The sequence below is a fragment of the Callithrix jacchus genome, chromosome 6 (assembly GCF_049354715.1).
Source record: "Callithrix jacchus isolate 240 chromosome 6, calJac240_pri, whole genome shotgun sequence".
Classification (NCBI taxonomy): Eukaryota; Metazoa; Chordata; class Mammalia; order Primates; family Cebidae; genus Callithrix; species Callithrix jacchus.
Genome location: NC_133507.1, coordinates 94559602 through 94579926, shown reverse-complemented (window position 1 = coordinate 94579926; position 20325 = coordinate 94559602). Strand labels below are relative to the sequence as shown.

At 36.5% G+C, this 20325-nt stretch overlaps 1 protein-coding gene and 1 long non-coding RNA gene across 3 annotated transcripts in view; one reads left to right on the top strand and one right to left on the bottom strand.

The window, feature by feature from the left end:
* DARS1 (aspartyl-tRNA synthetase 1) overlaps nt 1-20325 on the bottom strand; it is a 78972-nt gene that overhangs the window by 32032 nt on the left and 26615 nt on the right. For both annotated transcript variants that reach the window (XM_035305020.3, XM_002749475.6), the window contains exon 5: nt 4415-4517. In XM_035305020.3, coding sequence (XP_035160911.1) covers nt 4415-4517 — 103 coding nt within the window. The remainder of the gene's footprint in view (nt 1-4414; nt 4518-20325) is intronic.
* On the top strand, nt 2541-19316 carry LOC128932388 (uncharacterized). The gene is made up of 3 exons (XR_008482175.2): nt 2541-2807; nt 4101-4210; nt 17213-19316. It is a non-coding gene; the product is annotated as an uncharacterized LOC128932388 (long non-coding RNA).

Here is a 20325-nt window from a genome sequence, read left to right as displayed (position 1 = left end):
TTGTATTTTTAGTAGAGATGGGGTTTTACTACGTTGGCCAGGCTGGTCTCGAACTCCTGACCTTGTGATCCACCCAACTTGGCCTCCCAAAGTGCTGGGATTACAGGCATGAGCCACCATGCCCGGCCGTCTTGTTATTATTGTTAACAGCATTTGGCCAGTGCCACTGCCACTGCCACCACTAGGAACAAATTCAGTCCAGCTCTACTACATTTCTCCTTTTCTCATTCTTTCTCCAAGTATCCCCTCATTGCTCTCTCTAATCAAACATATTACACACATCTAATTTCCTGCTGCTCTCCTGGTTAGGAGCTGTCCTAGAGGATGTTCCTTTATGTTGTCAAAATCCTTCAATATTCACTCACACTAATTTCACATTTTAGTGATAAAAAGCAACTGAGTCATAAAGACTGAGCTAGGATTTTTTTGTTTCTCTGGCCACCTTTAAAAAGCATATTACCATATTAGTTAACCCAAACTATATCTGGAAAACCTGCTAAAGCACAAAAGGGAAAAATATCTTATTTAGTTACTTCAAGAAAGGGAATTATACTCTTCTAGTTGGCAGATCAAAACTGGCATTCAGCTTAGATACTTTAAGAAATAGTATACAATACCCTAGTATTCCTTATTATAAAATAGAATTATTTGTCACCACTCCCTAAGCCCAAATTCTAGGATTCCCTTTGACAAGTTAACAGAAACTTGATCTCCAATCTAACTAAATTGGAGAACTGAAGAGCTGCTACTTCTACTTTTATAATGAGTGGGAATTCCTCATCCTCTTTACTAGACCGTAAGTACTCTGACCACAGAATCTTCACATAGTGCTTGGCACAACAGTATGGTGCCTGGCACAACAGTTACAACAGTAACTCCTGGTTGAATAAATAAGTAAGTGATAGAGGAAAGTCATTACTTATATAAGATTCTATTTTGCAACAAAAGCTGGAGGTGTCACACTATCTGACTTCAAACTATACTACAGGGCTACAGTAATCAAAACAGCATGGTACTGGTACCAAAACAGAGATATAGACTAACGGAACAGAACAGAGGCCTCAGAATAATGCCACACACCTATAACCATCTGATCTTTGATAAACCTGAAAAAAACAAGCAATGGGGAAAGGATTCCTTATTTAATAAATGGTATTTGGAAAACTGGCTAGCCATATGCAGAAAGACTGGCTCCCTTCCTTACACCTCATACAAAAATTAACTCAAGATGGATTAAAGACTTAAAGGTAAGACCTAAAACCATAAATACCTTAGAAGAAAACCTAGGCAATACCATTTAGGACATAGGTACAGGCAAAGACCTCATGACTAAAACACCAAAAGCAACGGAAACAAAAGCCAAAATAGACAAATGGGGTCTAATTAAAGAGCTTCTGCACAGCAAAAGAAACCATCATCAGAGTCAACAGGCAACCTACAGAATGGGAGAAAATTTTTACAGTCTACCTATCTGACAAAGGGCTAATATCCAGAATCTACAAAGAACTTAAATGTACAGGAAAAAAACAAACAACCCCATTAAAAAGTGGGAAAAGATACGAACAGACATTTCTCAAAAGAAGACATTTATGCAGCCAAAAAACATGAAAAAAAGCTCATCATCACTGGTCATTAGAGAAATGCAAATCAAAACCACATTGAGATACCATCTCACGCAAGTTAGAATGGCGATCGTTAAAAAGGAGACAAAGGATGCTGGAAAGGATGTTGAGAAATAGGAATGCTTTTACACCGTTGGTGGGAGTGTAAATTAATTCAACCATTGTGGAAGACTGGCAGTTCCTCAAGGATCTAGAACTAGAAATACCATTTGACCCAGCAATCCCATTACTGGGTATACACCCAAAGGATTATAAATCATTCTATTATAAAGACACATGCACAAGTGTGTTTACTGCAACTCTGTTCACAATAGCAAAGACTTGGAACCAACCCAAATGCTCATCAATGAGAGACTAGATAAAGAAAATGTGGCACATATACACCATGAAATATTGTGCAGCCATAAAAAAGGATGAATTCATGTCCTTTGCAGGGACATGGATGAAACCAGAAACCATCATTCTCAGCAAACCAACACAAGAACAGAAAACCAAACACCACATGTTCCCAATCCTAAGTGGGAGTTGTACAATGAGAACACATGGACACAGGGAGGGGAACATCACACACTGGGGCCTGTTGAGGGGTGGGGGGCTAGGGAAGGGATAGCATTAGGAGAAATACCTAATGTAGATGACAGGGGGATGGATGCAACCAACCACCATGGCACATGTATACCTATGTAACAAACCTGCATGTTCTGCACATGTACTCCAGAACTTAAAGTACTGTTTTTAAAAAAGAATTTTTTAAAAAAATCTACTTTGTATGTAATACTTCATGCTTTGTGAAATAGTTGATAATTATTTTTATTATGGCAAAATTTATAAGCTCTTTAGGCTTAAAATTTATTATTAATATTTATTGATGTTGCACTGCATACATCTAGATAATAGTAAAAAACAGAAATACACACACACACACACACTTTTTTTTTTTTTTTTTTTTGACACAGGGTCTTGCTTTGTCACCCAGGCTAGAGTGCAGTGGCATGATCATAGCTCACTGTAACCTCCAACTCCTGAGATCAAGTGATCCTCCCACCCTGGCCTCCAGAGATCCTCCTACCCTGGCCTTCCAAAGCACTGGGATTACAGGTGTAAGTCACCACATCTGGCCAAATTTTTTTCATTCAAGTACTGAAAAAGTGTGTTACTTGGAAGATGTGGGAGTTACCTTTCTTGGTGAGCATAAATGGGGTTTATTCATTTATCGCTATTCTTATTCTTTGGTCAATTTGCCTTTACTGGGTTACAAACTTCCTGTTGGGGTTGGTTCAAGATGAGACTTACACAAAGATAACAAAGTCATTTGTCAAATTAGGTCAGTAAAAATTGCAAGGTTTTCTAAGTCTTCAAGAGTTCCATCATAATAAAAATTCCAGTTAAATACAATGTTACTCTTAAATTAATAAGTAGGTATGGGCCTATCTCTGAATCTGTCTGCCTGTCAGTCTCCCTGACTTATATATGCTCATGCATGTGCACATGGATCAAGGTGAGAAGAAGCCATGCTGTCTTAAAGACAACTCCTTAAGAGAAATTTAGGGATGCATACTGTAGATACAATCTAGACCTAAATCTGAGCACTGCAGGTTCAAAGTGGCAGGGTTATTTCAATAGTACTAAATATGTGTGAATTCACTTATGGTTTTTTTTTTTAAGATGGGCTGTCACTCAGTCACCCAGGTTGCAGTGCAGTGGCATGATCTCAGCTCACTGTAATCTCTGTCTCCTGGGTTTAAGCAAGTCTCTTGCCCCAGCCTCCTGAGCAGCTGGGATTACATGCACCTGCCACCATGCCTAGCTAATTTTTGTATTTTTAGTAGAGACTGGCTTTCACCATGTTGGCCAGGTTGGTCTTAACACCTGGCCTCAAGTGGCACTTATGATATTTAAGTCAATGATAATCAGCTCTTTCAGTTTTTAATCCTGAGAAAAAAACAGATGAGGGATAAGTCTTGTTCAAAAAAAAAAAGCAGCGACTGTTGGAATATAAGACCAATATGGTATTATTTCTTTTGACTTCTCTATGCTGTAAAAGTATCAGAAAAATAATGATTATGAGATATAAGATTAAGAATTAATTAATCATCCTTTAAAGTACATCAGAAAACTTACAGCAAGATAGGTTCATCATTACTCACTTATATTGGTGAGCAGTTTTTCAGATGTGTTTTATATTCTTCCCTATGTGGCTGTGGTAGACTGTTTGCAAAAATGGCTACAATACTTCCTCTTGCTCCTGCATATATATTCCCTTGCAATAATGTTGCCTTTCCTCCCATCAAGGGTTAGAATCTATTTCTCTACGCCTTAAATCTAAGTTTTGTTGTGTGACTTTGTCCGGTCGAATATTTAGCAGATGTGACAGACACAAGTAGACGCTTGAAAAGTATCTGTTCTTAGGGCTTCACTCTCTTCTCTCTCGCCTTTGGGAACCCTCCTGGGACCTGAATATCAACATATCTGGGCAAGCCTGCTGGATAAGGGGAGACCACAGGAACGGACGCCCCAGATTTATCAGTGAGCCCAGCCAATGCCACATGGAACAGATGAGCTATCTCAGTTGGGTGCATCACAGAACTGTAAGCAAATAAATGTTTGTTGTTTTAAGTCATTAAGTACCGAGGTGATGTTATATAACAAAAGCCAACTGATTCAGTAACTAATTTATAAATCTCAGTATTTTACATTAATTTTAATCAGTAAGGACATATACATTTGACATGAAAAACTATTATAACCCAAATCTATTTTTATATACAATTTTATATTTTGAAAAAGGTTACCTTCTGAACATGTAACTCAACATCTTGCTGTGTACAGCTTCCAATTTTCTGATTCACTTTTCTCACAACACCTTCTACATCCACAATGCTCTCTTTGTTGATGCTGTCAAGAGAAAAAACTCCCAACTTTAATCATCTCATCAGAGGTGTCAGAACTCATTTGGTGTTTCAGCAGTAAAGCTGAATATGTTAAACTCTTCTTTAATACAGTAAACCACTTGAGATAAAGCCAGTCTATTTAACCTACTTAGAATAAGCTATTATGTAGCATACCTTGTGAGATTCCTTGAAGAGATGATTTTTTTAGATTCCATAATTTAGTTACCACTTATAAAATACCCCTGACATAAAAGGTAATAAAACCAGTACTGAATTGGGAAAAGTAGTAAAAAGTCTTTTAATTATTTATTAAAGAACATTTCCCTCCCTATTTTTGAGATTCACTAAGATCAGCATTTCCTATAATGAGAAATACTAGCTTCAATAAATGCAATTACTGGTATGTGATGGAATTAAATAATAGAAGAAGGTCAACTGATAAGATTTTAGGGTAATAAGAGAACATTAAGGTGCTGTTTTGCAATTAAATCCTTACTACCTTTAGTTTCTGAGTATACTTGTCACTGGATTTATAAATATTGGATTGTATACTCCCACTTAAAAGAATGCCTATATGAAGTTTAATATATGATGAATATAAAATACATGCATCTCCTGGGCAGCTTATTTTTATAACAACTTGAATTCTGAACACCAGATACTCAAATTCTAAAATACAAAATTTATAAAGTAGCTTATTAAACACAATAATTAGTTTTTAATCACTAGTACACAACCAAGGAAGAAAATGTATAATCCAAAATGATGATTTCCACACAAAATGTACCAGTTTTACTTTTGTGTATATTCTTATACTGACAAAGTATGTCATAATATAGTTGATGAAAAAGGTAAGATTTAATTTTCATGGAAAAATTCTATTCATTTTGATGAGTATTTGAGCCTTTAGTAGTTGTGGTGCAATTAGATATTCCAGAAACTGAACAGTACTTATTTTACACAAGAGAATACCAGAATCCATTTCAATGAACACTTTTTTTAGGGTTGAAAATGGATCAAATGAGGATAATAGGTGAAGAGTAGTTAAGAAAGAAAACTGTTTATTTCACTTGGTTACACTGCCTAGAAATCAGTATGTCTGTTACCAACTAAGTTAAAAAAAAATCAACAGCATGCATATCTCTTGCACTCTTGTAAATCTCCTGCACTAGAGCTATTACCTAATACCTAGCTAGAATCTTGAGTACTGAAGAAACTCATAATTTATTATGGCAAAAGAAGTAGCTGGTGAACTAAGACAAGGCTCTTCTGAGACTTGAAGGGATCAAGAGGCTCCAGTTGACTGTTACAATGGCTTTCCAATACTTGCAATCTAGAGTCACTGAATCTATCTTCAATGTGACTGCCATCTATCAATAAATGTGATAACTGAGTGTATGATTCATGCCTGGTGAGAATTCTATTGCTTATCTCACAGGTCTTCACAAGGAAGGTTTTATCCTCTGTACTGATCAACGTACTGCTTTATCAAGCAACCTGACCTGCCCAAGTAGAGGTCCACTCTGCTACTTTTCTTCTATGTCCCTGACTCCTTGGTTCCCTTACCTCATCTCCTTTGACTCAACTATTAGAAGGCATTTGCTGGCCCTCTGGATCTTCCATTATCAGATAGTCTTCTTCAAGGCAACTCAAGTCAAACACATCTACTTTTAAGGATTGAGTGTCATGCTATTAATCTTCTAGAGAGAAGGTGGAATATAGTAAAAGGTACTCTGCCCAGGGCTGGCTGTAGGTCCAATTAAAGAAAACAAAATTTCCTCTTCTTTCTTATTTAAAGTACCTGATGACTCTTAATCCAGGACCTGAAACCTGGAACTATATCTACCTTTAGTACTTTAATTCAGTAGTACCAAGTGCTAAAATATTAGATCAGCTAGTCTAGAAAACAACTACCATTTAAAACATTGTTTCCAGTCCTAAATAACTTACAAAATAACTTCCGAAAACAAACTATTTCTTAAGCTAGGGCCAAGGCTATTATAAATTTCTGCAATTACAAATTGTTCTACTGAATCAAAAGGAAAGAAGGCAGGATTAATCAGTCATAGAGAACAGTTAACGATTTTTCTACTCTTCCAATTTCAGTATTTCCCCTTATTATATGTAGCTGTTAAAAATTGCAGCATATTTAGGCATTAGTAAAATCATTCCATGATTTTTCAAACCTTGGATAATTTAGCTCTATTATCTCTATATAGCTACATCCATTTCTGTCTTATTGTAGACATGAGTAAATTCAGAAGAAAAAGCATTAAAGTCAAAAAAGTTCTATTTGTGAAAAAGGGTCAGACTATCTGAGGATTTTGCATGTACATATAAAATTAGAGTCAAAACAAGAGACAGGAATACTGGAGTACATCACTGCCAGTAGAAGAATAAAATTCTACTGATTGTAGAAAGTCTAATTATATGATTTTAACTGACATTGTATATGAAGATGTCACAATATTTAATAGCGTATATGCTACAGGAGAGGAAAGCAGGGGAAAGGAAGGGAGAGGGGAGGAGAAAGGAGAGTGAGGGTAACACTGCTAGCTTCTTTTCATTACTGGAATCCCACAATCTTCCTTCAGAAACCTCACATGCTACAGGTAACATACGACATTCTGAGAAGCAATCCAAGTGATGGGTTCAGTGTTTACATATAAATTAACTATTGGAAAAACTCAAATTCATTCTTACTTTTTTAGATAAAAGAAGAAAGCAGGGAAGAAAGGGTAGAAGTAAGTAAGTAAGTAAGTAAGTAAGAAGTAAGTAAGCAAGTAAGTAAGTAAGTAAGTAAGTAAGTTAGTTTAATGATTTTCTTTCCCTCAATGTTACCCAATGAGCAAATCACACTTTGGAAAGCACTGGGGTTGAGGACAAGAATCATGAACTCTGAGAAATGGTTACTGTAGATGATCTGAAAACACTGGTGAAGGTATCATTTCTGTATAGGAGATAGGTGAAAAAATATTTAACAGCACACACCAGTCAAAGAGGTCACCATCTTGCAAATAAATGATGGAGACATAAATGTAGAGAAAAAGCAGTTTATCTATCTCTTGCTGCTGAGTCCCAGTGTCAGGTTTTGACTCTGATGAGTCCTCTTGTTAATACAGAGAAGAATCACTGGGATGGACTTACTGCAACGTTGTCTCCTAGGCTCATGTAACCCTCTCACCTAAGCCTCCTGAGTAGCTGGCACTACAGGCATGCGCCACCATGCCCAGCTAATTTTTGCATTTTATGTAGAGACAAGCAAACACACTTTTATTTTTATAGCTCAAAGGAAAGTGATTTTAGGCCAGGTATGGTAGCTCACGCCTGTAATCCCAGCACTTAGGGAGGTCAAGGTGGGTGGATCACCTGAGGTCAGGAGTTTAAGATAAGCCTGGCCAACATAGTGAAAGCGGTCTCTACTAAATATACAAAAAATTAGCCAGGTGTGGTGGTGTGTTCCTGTAGTCCCAGCTACTTCAGAGGCTGAGGCAGGAGAATTGCTTGAATCCAGGAGACAGAATGCGCCGGGCCAAGATCACACCACTGCACTCCAGCCGGGGTGACAGAGCGAGGCTCCATTTCAGAGAAAGAAAAGAAGAAAGAAAGAAAGTGATTTTATTTTAACATCTAAATCCCTAGAGGATTGTTTGTATTATCTCTTTAGCAATTCCCTTTTATGTTCTAGTTTCTGTACGAAGTGCTTTATGTACACACTATCTCATTTGAGCTTCATAAAGGCCTACATAGTAGGTATTATCAACATTTTACAGATGAGAAAACTGAGATTCTAAGAGGTTTAGTAATTAGACTACCATCACATAGCTAGTAAGATCATTTACTGATTATTGCACTAGACAGTTCTATTAGACTCACAAATCAGAACTAAATTTAAATATCTCAGAATACATCATCAGCTCACTCTGAAATAATACATTTTCATTCTTAGAAGTTCATGAGCTACTAGATTGCTTGACAGTTTCTGTGAAAAAAACTGAAAATAAAAGGCCCTTTGGTAACAGTTTCCCAAATGTCCAGGAATCATACTACCTTCCCTGGTAACACTGGTTATCTTGATGTTTTGCTGTTGTTGCCAACCTTAGTACAAATTCAGCAAAATCTTTAAATAATAATTTCATATTGTTTTATACAAAGTTACATTTAGCTCAGGAGAATTAGTCCCATAAACTGACAATTTCTGACACTAGATTTTAGACCTGTTTCTTTCTTAGCACATCCTTAGCGTTTATCCAAATTTTCAAAACGGATGTTACAGTGGACAGGACTGAATATAGAGCTGTTTTTCCTCCAACAGATAAATACGCTGTTCCAACAAAGAGGTATAAAATGCAAGTGCAACTGTTCAAGGAGTTGCAATACACAACAGTATAACGGCCTCATCTACATTCACCAACTTATCCACATGGATGCTCAAGGGGTATCCACATGCCTGCCTCCCTTTGGGCCTCAACTACAGACAATATACACTCCTACCCCAGCACCTGTACCTTGCCTCTGCATGCAGCTGTTTATCTCTGTTTTCCCTCTCCCAAAATTAAGCGTCTCCTAAGATAGAAATGCCACACATAAATCTTTGTATACTCAAGCCCAGCAGAGTACCTAGACCAGAGCACATGCTAAATACAAGTTTGTAAAAATCAATGAGACTTTTTGAGTATTATTTTGGTATTTTCCAGATCTAATAGTTAATGTAGGCTGGGTGCGGTGGCTCACGCCTGTAATTCCAGTACTTTGGGAGGCCAGGGTGGGAGGATCACTTGAGGTCAGGAGTTTGAGAGCAGCCTGGCCAACATGGTGAAACACTGTCTCCAAGACAAATACACACACAAAAAATTAGCTGGGCATGGTAGCATGTGTCTGTAGTCCCAGTTACTAGGGAGGCTGAGGCAGAGAATTGCTTGAACCTGGGAGGGAGAGGTTACAGTGAGTCAAGATTATGTCATTGTACTCTAGCCTGGGCAACAGAGCAAGACTCCATCTCAAAAAAAAAAAAAAAAAAAAAGTTAATGTAGCAAACTGAAATTGTAACCTACCAACTGGTAAAACACCTATTCTAGGTGAAAGATCTAGAAAGGAAAGAAAATAAACAAACTTGTATGTAGCTAGGTGACTCATTAGAGAATGAGAAACATATTTGTGACTCATCAGCTACCAAAAAATCACTTAACCACAATGACTAATACGAAGAAAAATAAAATATATATGTATACATAAAATGGTACTAAAAAAGGCTTATTTTCAGAATCAAAATACTTCTATGTTTGGGGAGAGTGGGAAGTGTCATATAAGCACAAATAGCGATATATACATTTTAACTTTAAAACTACTTTTCACATTAATTGTAGTCCTTTATAGTGGGCACTGTAACTTTAAACTTTAAAAACTTGTGTTTACACTCACTGCCCTCTATAACAGTCAATACAAAAAGGCCTCCAGGAATTCCTTTAAAAAAATTGGATTTACAACACTTAACCACAACTAACACAAACTACTCTGTTAATTACTTGAAAATGGGACACATACAAAAAAAATTTCTTTTTAAAGAAAAGGGATTAATATCTCAACTCTAGGATCAACTATTAAATATTAGAAAAGATGGGAATCTAGAAACACAGGCCTGGATAGACAGGTATTGCATCTTCCTGGTTCCAGACAAATTTCATTTAAAAGCCTCAAACCATTTCAGATATATAATTAAGAACCTGTTCCTAAAACCTCTAGGGAATTAGATGTGCCAACCTTCCTATGTAACTCATTCAGTTGTTTCATTTTTATATGCATTCAGCCATGAGAAAATTGATCTTTCCAACAAATTGATTAAAATAATGTGTGAAGAGTCCTGTGGCACTTAAATCCAATTAGTGAGTCAACTTTTTGGATTACTCTACTGATGAATTGGATATTCCTAAGATAGACAATTTAAGGCAAAACAGTTGGCTCCGTATTAAATTCCAATGTTTCTTTTAAGGAAAATACTCCAAAGCTAGAAACGGCTAGCAGTATTGTCTAGCCAGTAAGGCAAAAGATAAGCACTTCAGATTTAATATCTAAAGTAAATGCTAAGATCGTTATCTACTTAAGATATTAAAAGTGACCTCATATTTTGCCTTTTAAATGATTAACAAACCCCAGCTGGAACTATCTGATTTAATATTTTTAATAGTGGAGTCCCTGCTTTTTTCCACCTGGTATATGGCCAGAGGGAATAGAGTTAAATATAGAGCTTCATGGAATTAACATATAAATACCATTATTTCTCCCACTTTTTTTGTGTACGAATTCACATGCTTTCATGTCTAGTCTTTTTGAGCAGTAACATTCAAAATGGAAATGAAACATTTTGAAAATAAACAGTCCTTAGGCACTCCTCTAGCACTAAAGATAACTGCAAGCATTTTATATATATATGTATGTATATATGTGTAAATATATATAACATATTTTATATATTAAAAATTTAACCTACCAACTAGTAAAACACCTATTTTTCACTATATATATCTATAGCACTAAAGATAACTGCAAGCATTATATATATACATGAATATGACAACTGATCTAAGAATGAAAATTAAATGGAGATTAGAAATGGCCTTTTTTCTCACAGACACATTTTTATCCATGCTATTTTCTAAATCAAATTCTGGCAGAATGGTTCGCTGGTCCACTAACTGAGCTGCTAGCTTCCCAAAGATAATGTGTTACTAACTAAATATTCTTTGGAATTATCTTATGCTTCATTTATCCTCAAGTGTCTAAGTAAGGATTATTGTTTTATTTAAGCAACAGAATGCACTAGAATTGGTTTATATGTTGGTGATGTGCTGTTTTTAATCATAAAGAAGGGTGGTAGAATACTAAGCAATGGAACTCACAGTGCTTTCCAAATGTTTCCTTTCTAATTATATTTAGAAACTAAGAGATAAAGAGGAATGAGATCCTGAAGAGGTCAATGAAACAACAAAAATACATGCACAGTCCATAAACTTCTATTTTCAATATAAAGTAGAATATACACTAGTGGGCCCAGTTAAGAAACAGGAACCACATGTTATGCTATGAACACACAAGATACTCTAACCTTGTATTAGATGATGGAATCAGGAGCCTATGGGACAGGGGAGTTTGTATGGTGTTTGTGGGGCAAGAGAAACAAGGGGGCGGGGAACAGGGCATAAAGGTGCAGAGAGTAGCTCCAGGAATGCAGCATAGGGCCGCATGAGGTCAGGAGGAGCCTGAAAAGATTGGGAGAGAATGTGGAGATTGATTAAAAGACTAGAAGTCTTGATGAGGTCCAACAGAAACTGAGGAGGCATGGGGGAGGCAGATTGATGAAAATTATAATCAGAGGATTATTGGGTAAAACAACCTATTGGGCTTTTTATAAACTCGAAAACCTGGAACTTTTCTTCAATCAACTTGATATAGATAAGCTTAGGAGATACTATTGGCTGCCGACCCAATGGAAAAGGAGATAGCTTCATTCCTCTTTAGTGTCCACTCTATTTGGCCAAGTGCTATATGGGAAGATGAGCTCATCCCAGGTCCAAACAGTGGGTCATGTTTACTCTCAGTCTATATTGGCAATTTATTCCACATTACCGGTATCATTTCCACTTAGTTTCTCAAACTAGTCATTTTGAATTCATTATTTCCTTATCCCCGCACAAACAGTAACCAAACAGGTAAGATTCATGTTTTATCCACTCATTAGCAAATCCTGTTGCCACTTTCAAGAGTACAGTCAGTTTTGCTACAAAGCTTGTATTGAAAATGTGAATTTGTTCCAACACCACTGACATATTAGGGAACAATTTGAGTATAAGGAGAATTTTGCTTTTGCCTATACCAGATTTTATCAGTGAGAACACTTGATCAATGTAGACAACAGTACTTGGGTGTACTCAGTCATGCAGGAATATACAAAATGCACATACCTTAAACATCTACCTATAACTCATGTTTCAAGTCATACCTATCCACATCTGGTGTTACAACTTTCCCTCTGATTTCAGACATTGTTTCTTCCACCACTTCACAATAACTTACAAACTGCCTTTCTTTTGATACCCACTTCCACAAGCAAATGGCACATTTTTTTCAAGGTAAAATGCTGTATTTATTATAGCATTTATGTATTTCTTAAACTCTTAATGAGTATTTTGCACTGTCTCTACTAAAAATACAATTAGCTTGGTGTGGTAGCAGATGCCTGTAATCTCAGCTACTTGGGAGGCTGAGGCAGGAAAATTGTTTGAACTTGGGAAGTGGAGGTTGCAGTGAGCCAAGACTGCGCCACTGCACTTCAGCCTGAGCGACAAGAGCAAAACTCCGCCTCAAAAAAAAAAAAAGAAAAAAGAAAAAATTAGGTTCTTATCTTTTCAAAAAGTGTGCCATTAATGAAGTTTTTTTAAAATTGACACAAAATTGTACATTTTTATGAGGTACAGTGTGGTATCTCCATACATGTATACATTGTGTAAAAATCAAATCAGGGCATTTGGCATATCACCTCAAACTTTTATGACTTCTTTGTGCTGAGAACATTTCAAATCCTTTCTTCTAGCTGTTCTGAAATATAGAATATTGTTAACCATAGTCACCCTACTGTGCAAGAAAACACCAGAACTTACTATTCTTCCTATCTGCAACTTTGTACAGATTGATCAATGTCTCCCTCATCCCTCTCTGCCCCCACCAACTATTCTCTCTACATCTATGAGATAAACATCTTTAGCACGTGAATGAGATCATACAATATTTCTCTTTCTGTGACCAGCTTATTCCACTTAACATAATGCTCTGCAGGTTCATCTATGTTGCCACAAATGACAAGATTTCAGATTTTTATGGCTGAATGGTATTCCAGTGTGTATATATCCCACACTTTATCCATTCATCTGTTGAAGAAACTTAGGTTGAATCCATATCTTGGCTATGGTGAATGGTGCTGCAATAAATATTGGAGTGTAAATATATGTCTCTCTTTGACATAATGACTTCATTTCCTTTGGATAATTATCCATAAAGGGATTAGTGGATCATAAGATAGTTCTATTTTTAATTTCTGAATAACTGCCATACTGTTTTCCATAGAGGCTATACTAATTTACATTCCAACCAATAGTGTATGAGGTTCCCGTTCTTCACATCAAGTTTTTCAGTTAAGTTATGCCATGAACCTCATTTTCTCCATAAACACCATGATTTCTATTGCACAATTTTGCATAGGACAGTTATTTTTAGTAATGCATATGTCACACAGAAGAACTGACACCACATTAGTGCCACTCTACAAAAAGCTAATCTAAAATGACAGCCATACCTTAATATCCCAAGATCTCTTCTCCCTTGCTGTTGACGGATCAATTCTAGGAAAGGATTTTAGTTGGTACACATGACTAACAAAAAGCCTGCAATTTGATGTGTTAAGGAACAGTACTAGTTATCTAGCCAAATCCTTTCAATTCTTTCCTGCATCCACAATCTTAGTAAAAGATAAATTCATATTTTCAATTCTAAGTCTGTGGTTTTATTTCCAACATCAGCAGTATATATCATACAGCTGCTTTTTAAAGTGACTTTGTGCCTTATTTTTCATGAGAGTGATACTAAGGTGCAAAATGTTTTGTGTTAATGGCAGTGCTGATAAGAAAAAAAGCCCACAGTCTAAGCAAAAGTAGATGCAATTAACTGTTAGATCTGCCTCTAGCAGTGTTAGGTTTCAGGTTTATAACTATCAAAATTACTATTATTGAGATTATTCAGGAAAAATAACTGTTATTGACAACATGAAACCCTGTGGTTCCAACTCCCTGTTGCTCCTCCTTATTTTTAGAGCATGCTTTTTAACAATAGGATGATTCCTTAGAAGGCAGCTACTGCTTTAGAGGGGAAGAGACAAACTTATTTGTGTTACTAATAGTTAAAATTAAAGTCCTCCTTTGGAATTTTTAGCATGAATTTATCACTCAAACATAAATTAAAAAAAAAAATTTCTTTTCCTCCCCAAGTTCTTTAACTCATTTGTTTTCCAAAATGACTGTTTTCAGTGGTTTGTTTTTTTGCTTTTGTTTTGAGATAGAGTTTCACTCTTGCTGCCCAGGCTGGAGTGCAATGGCGATATCTCGGCTCACCGCAAATATCGCTCCACCTCCTAGGTTCAAGTGATTCTCCTAACTCAGGAGATTCTGGGATTACAGGCATGTAGCTGGGATTATAGGAATGCACCACCACACCTGGCTAATTTTGTATTTTTAGTAGAGACAGAGTTTCTCCATGTTGGTCAGGTTGGTCTCAAACTCCTGACCTCAGGTGATCCACCCACCTCAGCTTCCCAAAGTGCTGGGATTACAGGTGTGAGCCACTGTATGTGGCTAAAAAAAATTTTTTTTATTACTTTATAATCAGTTCTACTTTTAGTCTACTTTTAATTTTTATTTATTTAATTATCTTTTTGTAGAGACAGGGTTTTGCGCTGCTGCCCAGGCTGGTCTTAAACTCCTGGGCTCAAGTGATCCTCCTATCTCAGCCTCCTAAAGTGCTATGATTACAGGCATGAGTCACCACGCCTAGCCCAGTTCTGTTTTTTAAACTAAACTTTTTTCCCTTTAGTTTTGACTTGTAATGCCTTCGGGGCAGTGCCAATCTAATAGGCTGTATTCTAAGTGGAGCTACAATGTGGGAGGGCTTTGAACTAACTATTACACACTATTTCAGAGAGGCAGGATGACACAGAGACTAGAGTGTCAGTCCAGAGTCTAAGATACCTTAGTCAAAACACTTAATATTTCACACCTCGATTTCCTCATCTGAAAAAAAAAAAAAAAGAGAGAGAGAGAGAACAGAACCAACCTCCTTCCTGCCCCTAAAACAAAAAAAGACAAAAACAGTATCTACACCTCATGGGGCTGCTGTGCGAATCAGGTGAGAAAACAGAAGTCTGACACTTTACAGCTCAATATATAGTACTAGTCAGCTATTACTGCTATTATTATAGGCAAACCTCTTATTTGCCCTGTACATCAAATGGGGAAGATGCTGGTGACCACTGTACTGTACCTTTTGGGTCTGGTACAGGGACTAACAGGGAAGAGGCATCCAAATAAGCATAAAAATCCATGCTAGACACTGGAAAGGTTGTCAAGATAAAGCAAGTGTATTTATTATATTGAGTTTTATTGGCAAATTAGGTTTCTTAAAAAATAAAATAATATTTCACATGCAGTAAGACTCCTGTATGTGGTGGAGGATGGGTTTTCCATGACCTTTTACCTCAAAAATATATGACACCTGCTATGGAGGTCGACGAAGAGTATTCTATTATTACATTATCATTGATAAACCCAAGATAATGACAGAAGATGGGCAGCATAACCTTTATACAAATAGTTTTTTTTACCTTGTATTATCATTCATTCTAGATACACAGATTTAAGTACCTTGAAGTACTTTATTATACTAGATGGTCATAATAAAGGCCTAAAATATAACCGAAATCCTATATATTGATATATTCTGATGTGTTGTTAATAGTAGGAATAAACTTGGGAGTTGGTAGAGGCTGAGTGATGACCAAATTTTAATTCTGGGTAATCATCAGCTCATGTTTTTCTAAACGATTTCCATTTATTACCACCACCACCGTCCAAAAAAAAATCAATAATGGTGAAAGAGACACTATGTACATTAATAGTTTTTCCATTTGCATATTTATATACCCTTATGTCAACAAAAACTATTAACATTTTTAACACAGAAACTTGATTATTCAAGGTTTTCAGTAAAACTGATAAATTTTTTAGCTTTCTGGTTATCGGAAATAATGTCTTAACTCTTACAATACTCAATGAGTAATGTACTCACAGATCTATATAACCACCCACATTCAAGTCAATAATTTTTAAATATTTTAAATCTTTTTTTTTGTTGAGATAGAATCTTGCTCTGTCACTCAGGCTGGAGTGCAGTGGCACAATCTCAGCTCACTGCAACCTCTGCCTCCCAGGTTCAAGCGATTCTCCTGCCTCAGACTCCAGAATAGCTGGGATTACAGGCATGCGCCACAAGGCCCAGCTAATTTTTGTATTTTTAGTAGAGACGGGGTTTCACCATGTTGGTCAGTCTGGTCTTGAACTCCTGACCTCATGATCTGCCCACCTCTGCCTCCTAAAGTCCTGGGATTACAGGCGTGAACCACTGCACCTGGCCTCAAGTGAATAATTTTTACATCTTTGCAAGGGTGTAATAAAAGATTAGTTAGAAAAGAGGTATGCCATAAAGTTGCTACATATCAGTTTTTCAAATAATGCAACAACATAAAATGCTTTGATGTTGTAAATTAAACATACAATTCACTGATGCAAATAAGTGCAAAATGCCCAAACACAAGCATCATATATTTGCTAATTAAAACAGCATCAAAAGAACAAAAATAAAAATTAGATAAGTACTTAAAAAAAATAAAATCCCCTTTTGAAAATAAAAATCTTTTTTTTTTTTTTAAATTAGATAGGATCTCACTCTATCACCTAGGCTAGAGTTACATGGCACAATCTTGGCTCACTGCAACTTTCACCTCCCAGGCTCGAGTGATCCTCCTACTTCAGTCTTCCAAGCAGCTGAGATCATAGGCTCACACTACCATGCCTGGCTAATTATTTTGCCTTTTTTTTGTAGAGATACGGTTTTACCATATTGCACAGTCTGGTCTTGAACTTCTGGGCTCAAGTTATCTGCATGCTTTGGTCTCCCAAAGTTCTGGGATTATAGGTGAGAGTCGCCTCGCTCAGCCATATGTTTCAATTCTAAGGTAAGCACAAGCTTTGTTTAAAGCTCAAACACTTCTTTCAATTACAGTGAATTGGTACCACACTAGATCTCAGACTTGTATATTTCTCAGGCAAGTAGAAATAGCAGTGTTTGAATAAGAGTCTTAACTCTGAAGAATGAGGTAAGATAAGCAAACAGTAAACAACATATAAAGTCACATGGCTGTGTCAGGGAAAACCAGAGCTGTACAGTATTTAAAGTGGTAAAAACAAATTTTATTCAAGACTTTTCCAATAGGGGAAAAGAGATATGAGTACAGAACTGGGCTCAACTTTGAATACACCATTGGCACTGGGAACTTAGAGCCAAGGATGGGAACACAGAGTCAGTGGATGGAAAATTACTAAGAGGTGCCATTAAGGGTAAGGGGAGATTCTGGCTAAAGTGACCTAACAGGATTCTTGTAGACAGGAGAGGGTGATCAGAAATCACCTGGGGGATGGAGGAAGAAGAACCTGATTAGCTATGGAGGGTGATCAGATACTGAAGGGCGGATGAGGGGGTTGTCGTTAAAGCAACTCAGCAGGACTCTTACTAAAACTGAACAATGCAGGCATGAACATGAAGTAAAAAAGTCAAGGCTTATTGGAGCAGAAGGTTCTTTCAAAGGAGTCTGAGTAAGTTTAGTCAATGAGGGACGCTTTGTCACCAGTTAGTAGGGAACTAAGTCCCTGCATTCTCTGTACCTCTATTACACCCATCTGCCCACGTGTGCTTTGCAAAAATTAAAGATTTAAATCATTCTTTAAATTATGATAACTTTGTTTTTACGCCAGAGTTTTGCTCTGTTGTCCAACCTGGACTGCAGTGGCACAACTACAGCTCACTGCAGCGTGGACCTCCTGGGCTCAGGTGATTCTCCAACCTCAGCCTCCTGAGTAGCTGCGACTACAGGCATGTGCTGCCATGCCCTACTAATTTTTAAACTATTTTTTTTTGTAGAGATGGGGTTTTGCCATGTTGGTCAGGCTGGTCTCAAACTTCTGGGCTCAAGTAAACTGCCTGCCTTGGACTCCCAAAGTGCTGGGATTACAGGGATGAGCCACACTGGCTCAAATCAAATATGCTCAGCCGATAACTTATTTTATGAACTCATTTTTCTTCACTAAAACCCCAAGAATCTTGAGTCCAAAATAAGCTTGGTGAGAAGTATGCACTACTTAATATGGCACAGGCCAGCAGTTCTGAAACTACTGTATGGGTTCTCTTCAGTGGAACAAAAAATGTCAGCAACCCCCAGTGATGACTTAAATTAGTTCTGCCATGTTACTTAAAGACCTACAAATACCAAACTAGTGTAAATGCTTATGCTTACAGCCCTTAACTTTAAAATTGAAATAAATTTTTAAATAAAAACAAAATTCAAATTAATAATATTAATTTGTAGTTTTACTAAAACTAAATTGCTGACATTTGGTTTACTGTATAAAGCTTGTAGCCTCAGAGCCAGTTCCATAATTAATTTGTTTCTGTATTCGGACTTCAATATACTAGTAATACGAAGAATACCTGTTCAGTTACCTAAAACATTAACTTTGAGGTAGAGTCAGGACATTTCAGCTTCACAATTAACCAAAATTCTGCAAACAGTAATCTAAGAATGACAATTTATTTAAATAAAGTATCAGTCAATCATTTTATAAAACTATCTTGCTTACGTGAAAGTTAATAATGTAGCATTGTTAATTAAAATTTGCACCAAATGAATTACCAAATATCTGAAACTTAACTGGCACTTGAAATAGAAACATTTTTCCTTGCATTAACTGTTATACTGTTAGTGATCTGCTGCTCCTATACAGACAAAAAGAGAATTTAATATATCTGCTTGAATGGTACAAGCGTTTCTGAGTTCAGAATTCCCCTTAATTACCAACTATTACCTGGTAACCCAACTCAATCAGCATGTGTCTCTATTCAAGCTACTGTGAAACCTTCATTTGTACAGAATATAAGTATCATTTGGCTTCAGCTGGCATGAATGCAACTGTAAATAAGATAGTAATGCTAATGGAACACTAGATTCACACGGCAAGTTTCAGTTATAAATTGGTTTTTAAGATGATATGGAATAATACTCATATAACTTTAAGGTTATCATCAAAATGTATACTAAAACTTTTTAATATATATATAATACATATATATAAATATATATAATTCTCAGCATCCTAAGAATATATATGTGGATCCCTAATAAATGAACAAAGAAACCAAACAATGAGAATAATGAAGGATGTGGGGTTAAGCTAAATGACATAGAATGAGGATTAACGAATAAAGCCAGTGCCTTTAAAATGAGAAGTGAAGTAAGAGAGGTCATTGCAGGCACGGAATGTCTCCCAATCTGAACAATGTGTACTGGGAAGGAGAGAGAAATAACACTGTAGTGAGGGAACCACCAGGCAGAATATTGGAGATGGTTGGAATTAGGAAGCCATTAAATATTTTAGATAAACTAGCCCTGAAAATAAAACTTCTGGCAAGAGTGAACTTAAAGAGGGAGCAAAAAAGGCATGTATCATTCAATAAATATTAGTTTAATAAATGACTGGACTATTTGGTTCTAAACCAAGTAACATGGCAGAAAATATAAAGAACACTAAAAGGAGACAAGAAAAATTGAAGCCAACTGTCTATAAAAAATCATGTGGAGAAACAAACAGAAGACTTTACTCTCAAATGTTTTAGAAATTTTAGTACTGCTTTAATTCTGGTGTCATATCAGAAAATTAAACTATCTTCCATGCTTAAAAACACAGAAAGTCGACTGAGCACAGTGGCTCACACCTGTAATCCCAGTACTTTGGGTGGCCGAGGCAGGTGGATCACCTGAGGTCATGAGTTCGAGACCAGTTCGAGATTAACCAATATGGTGAAATCCCCAGTCTCTACTAAAAATACAAAAAATTAGTTGGGCGTGGTGGTTGGTGCCTGTAATCCCAGTTACTCAGGAGGCT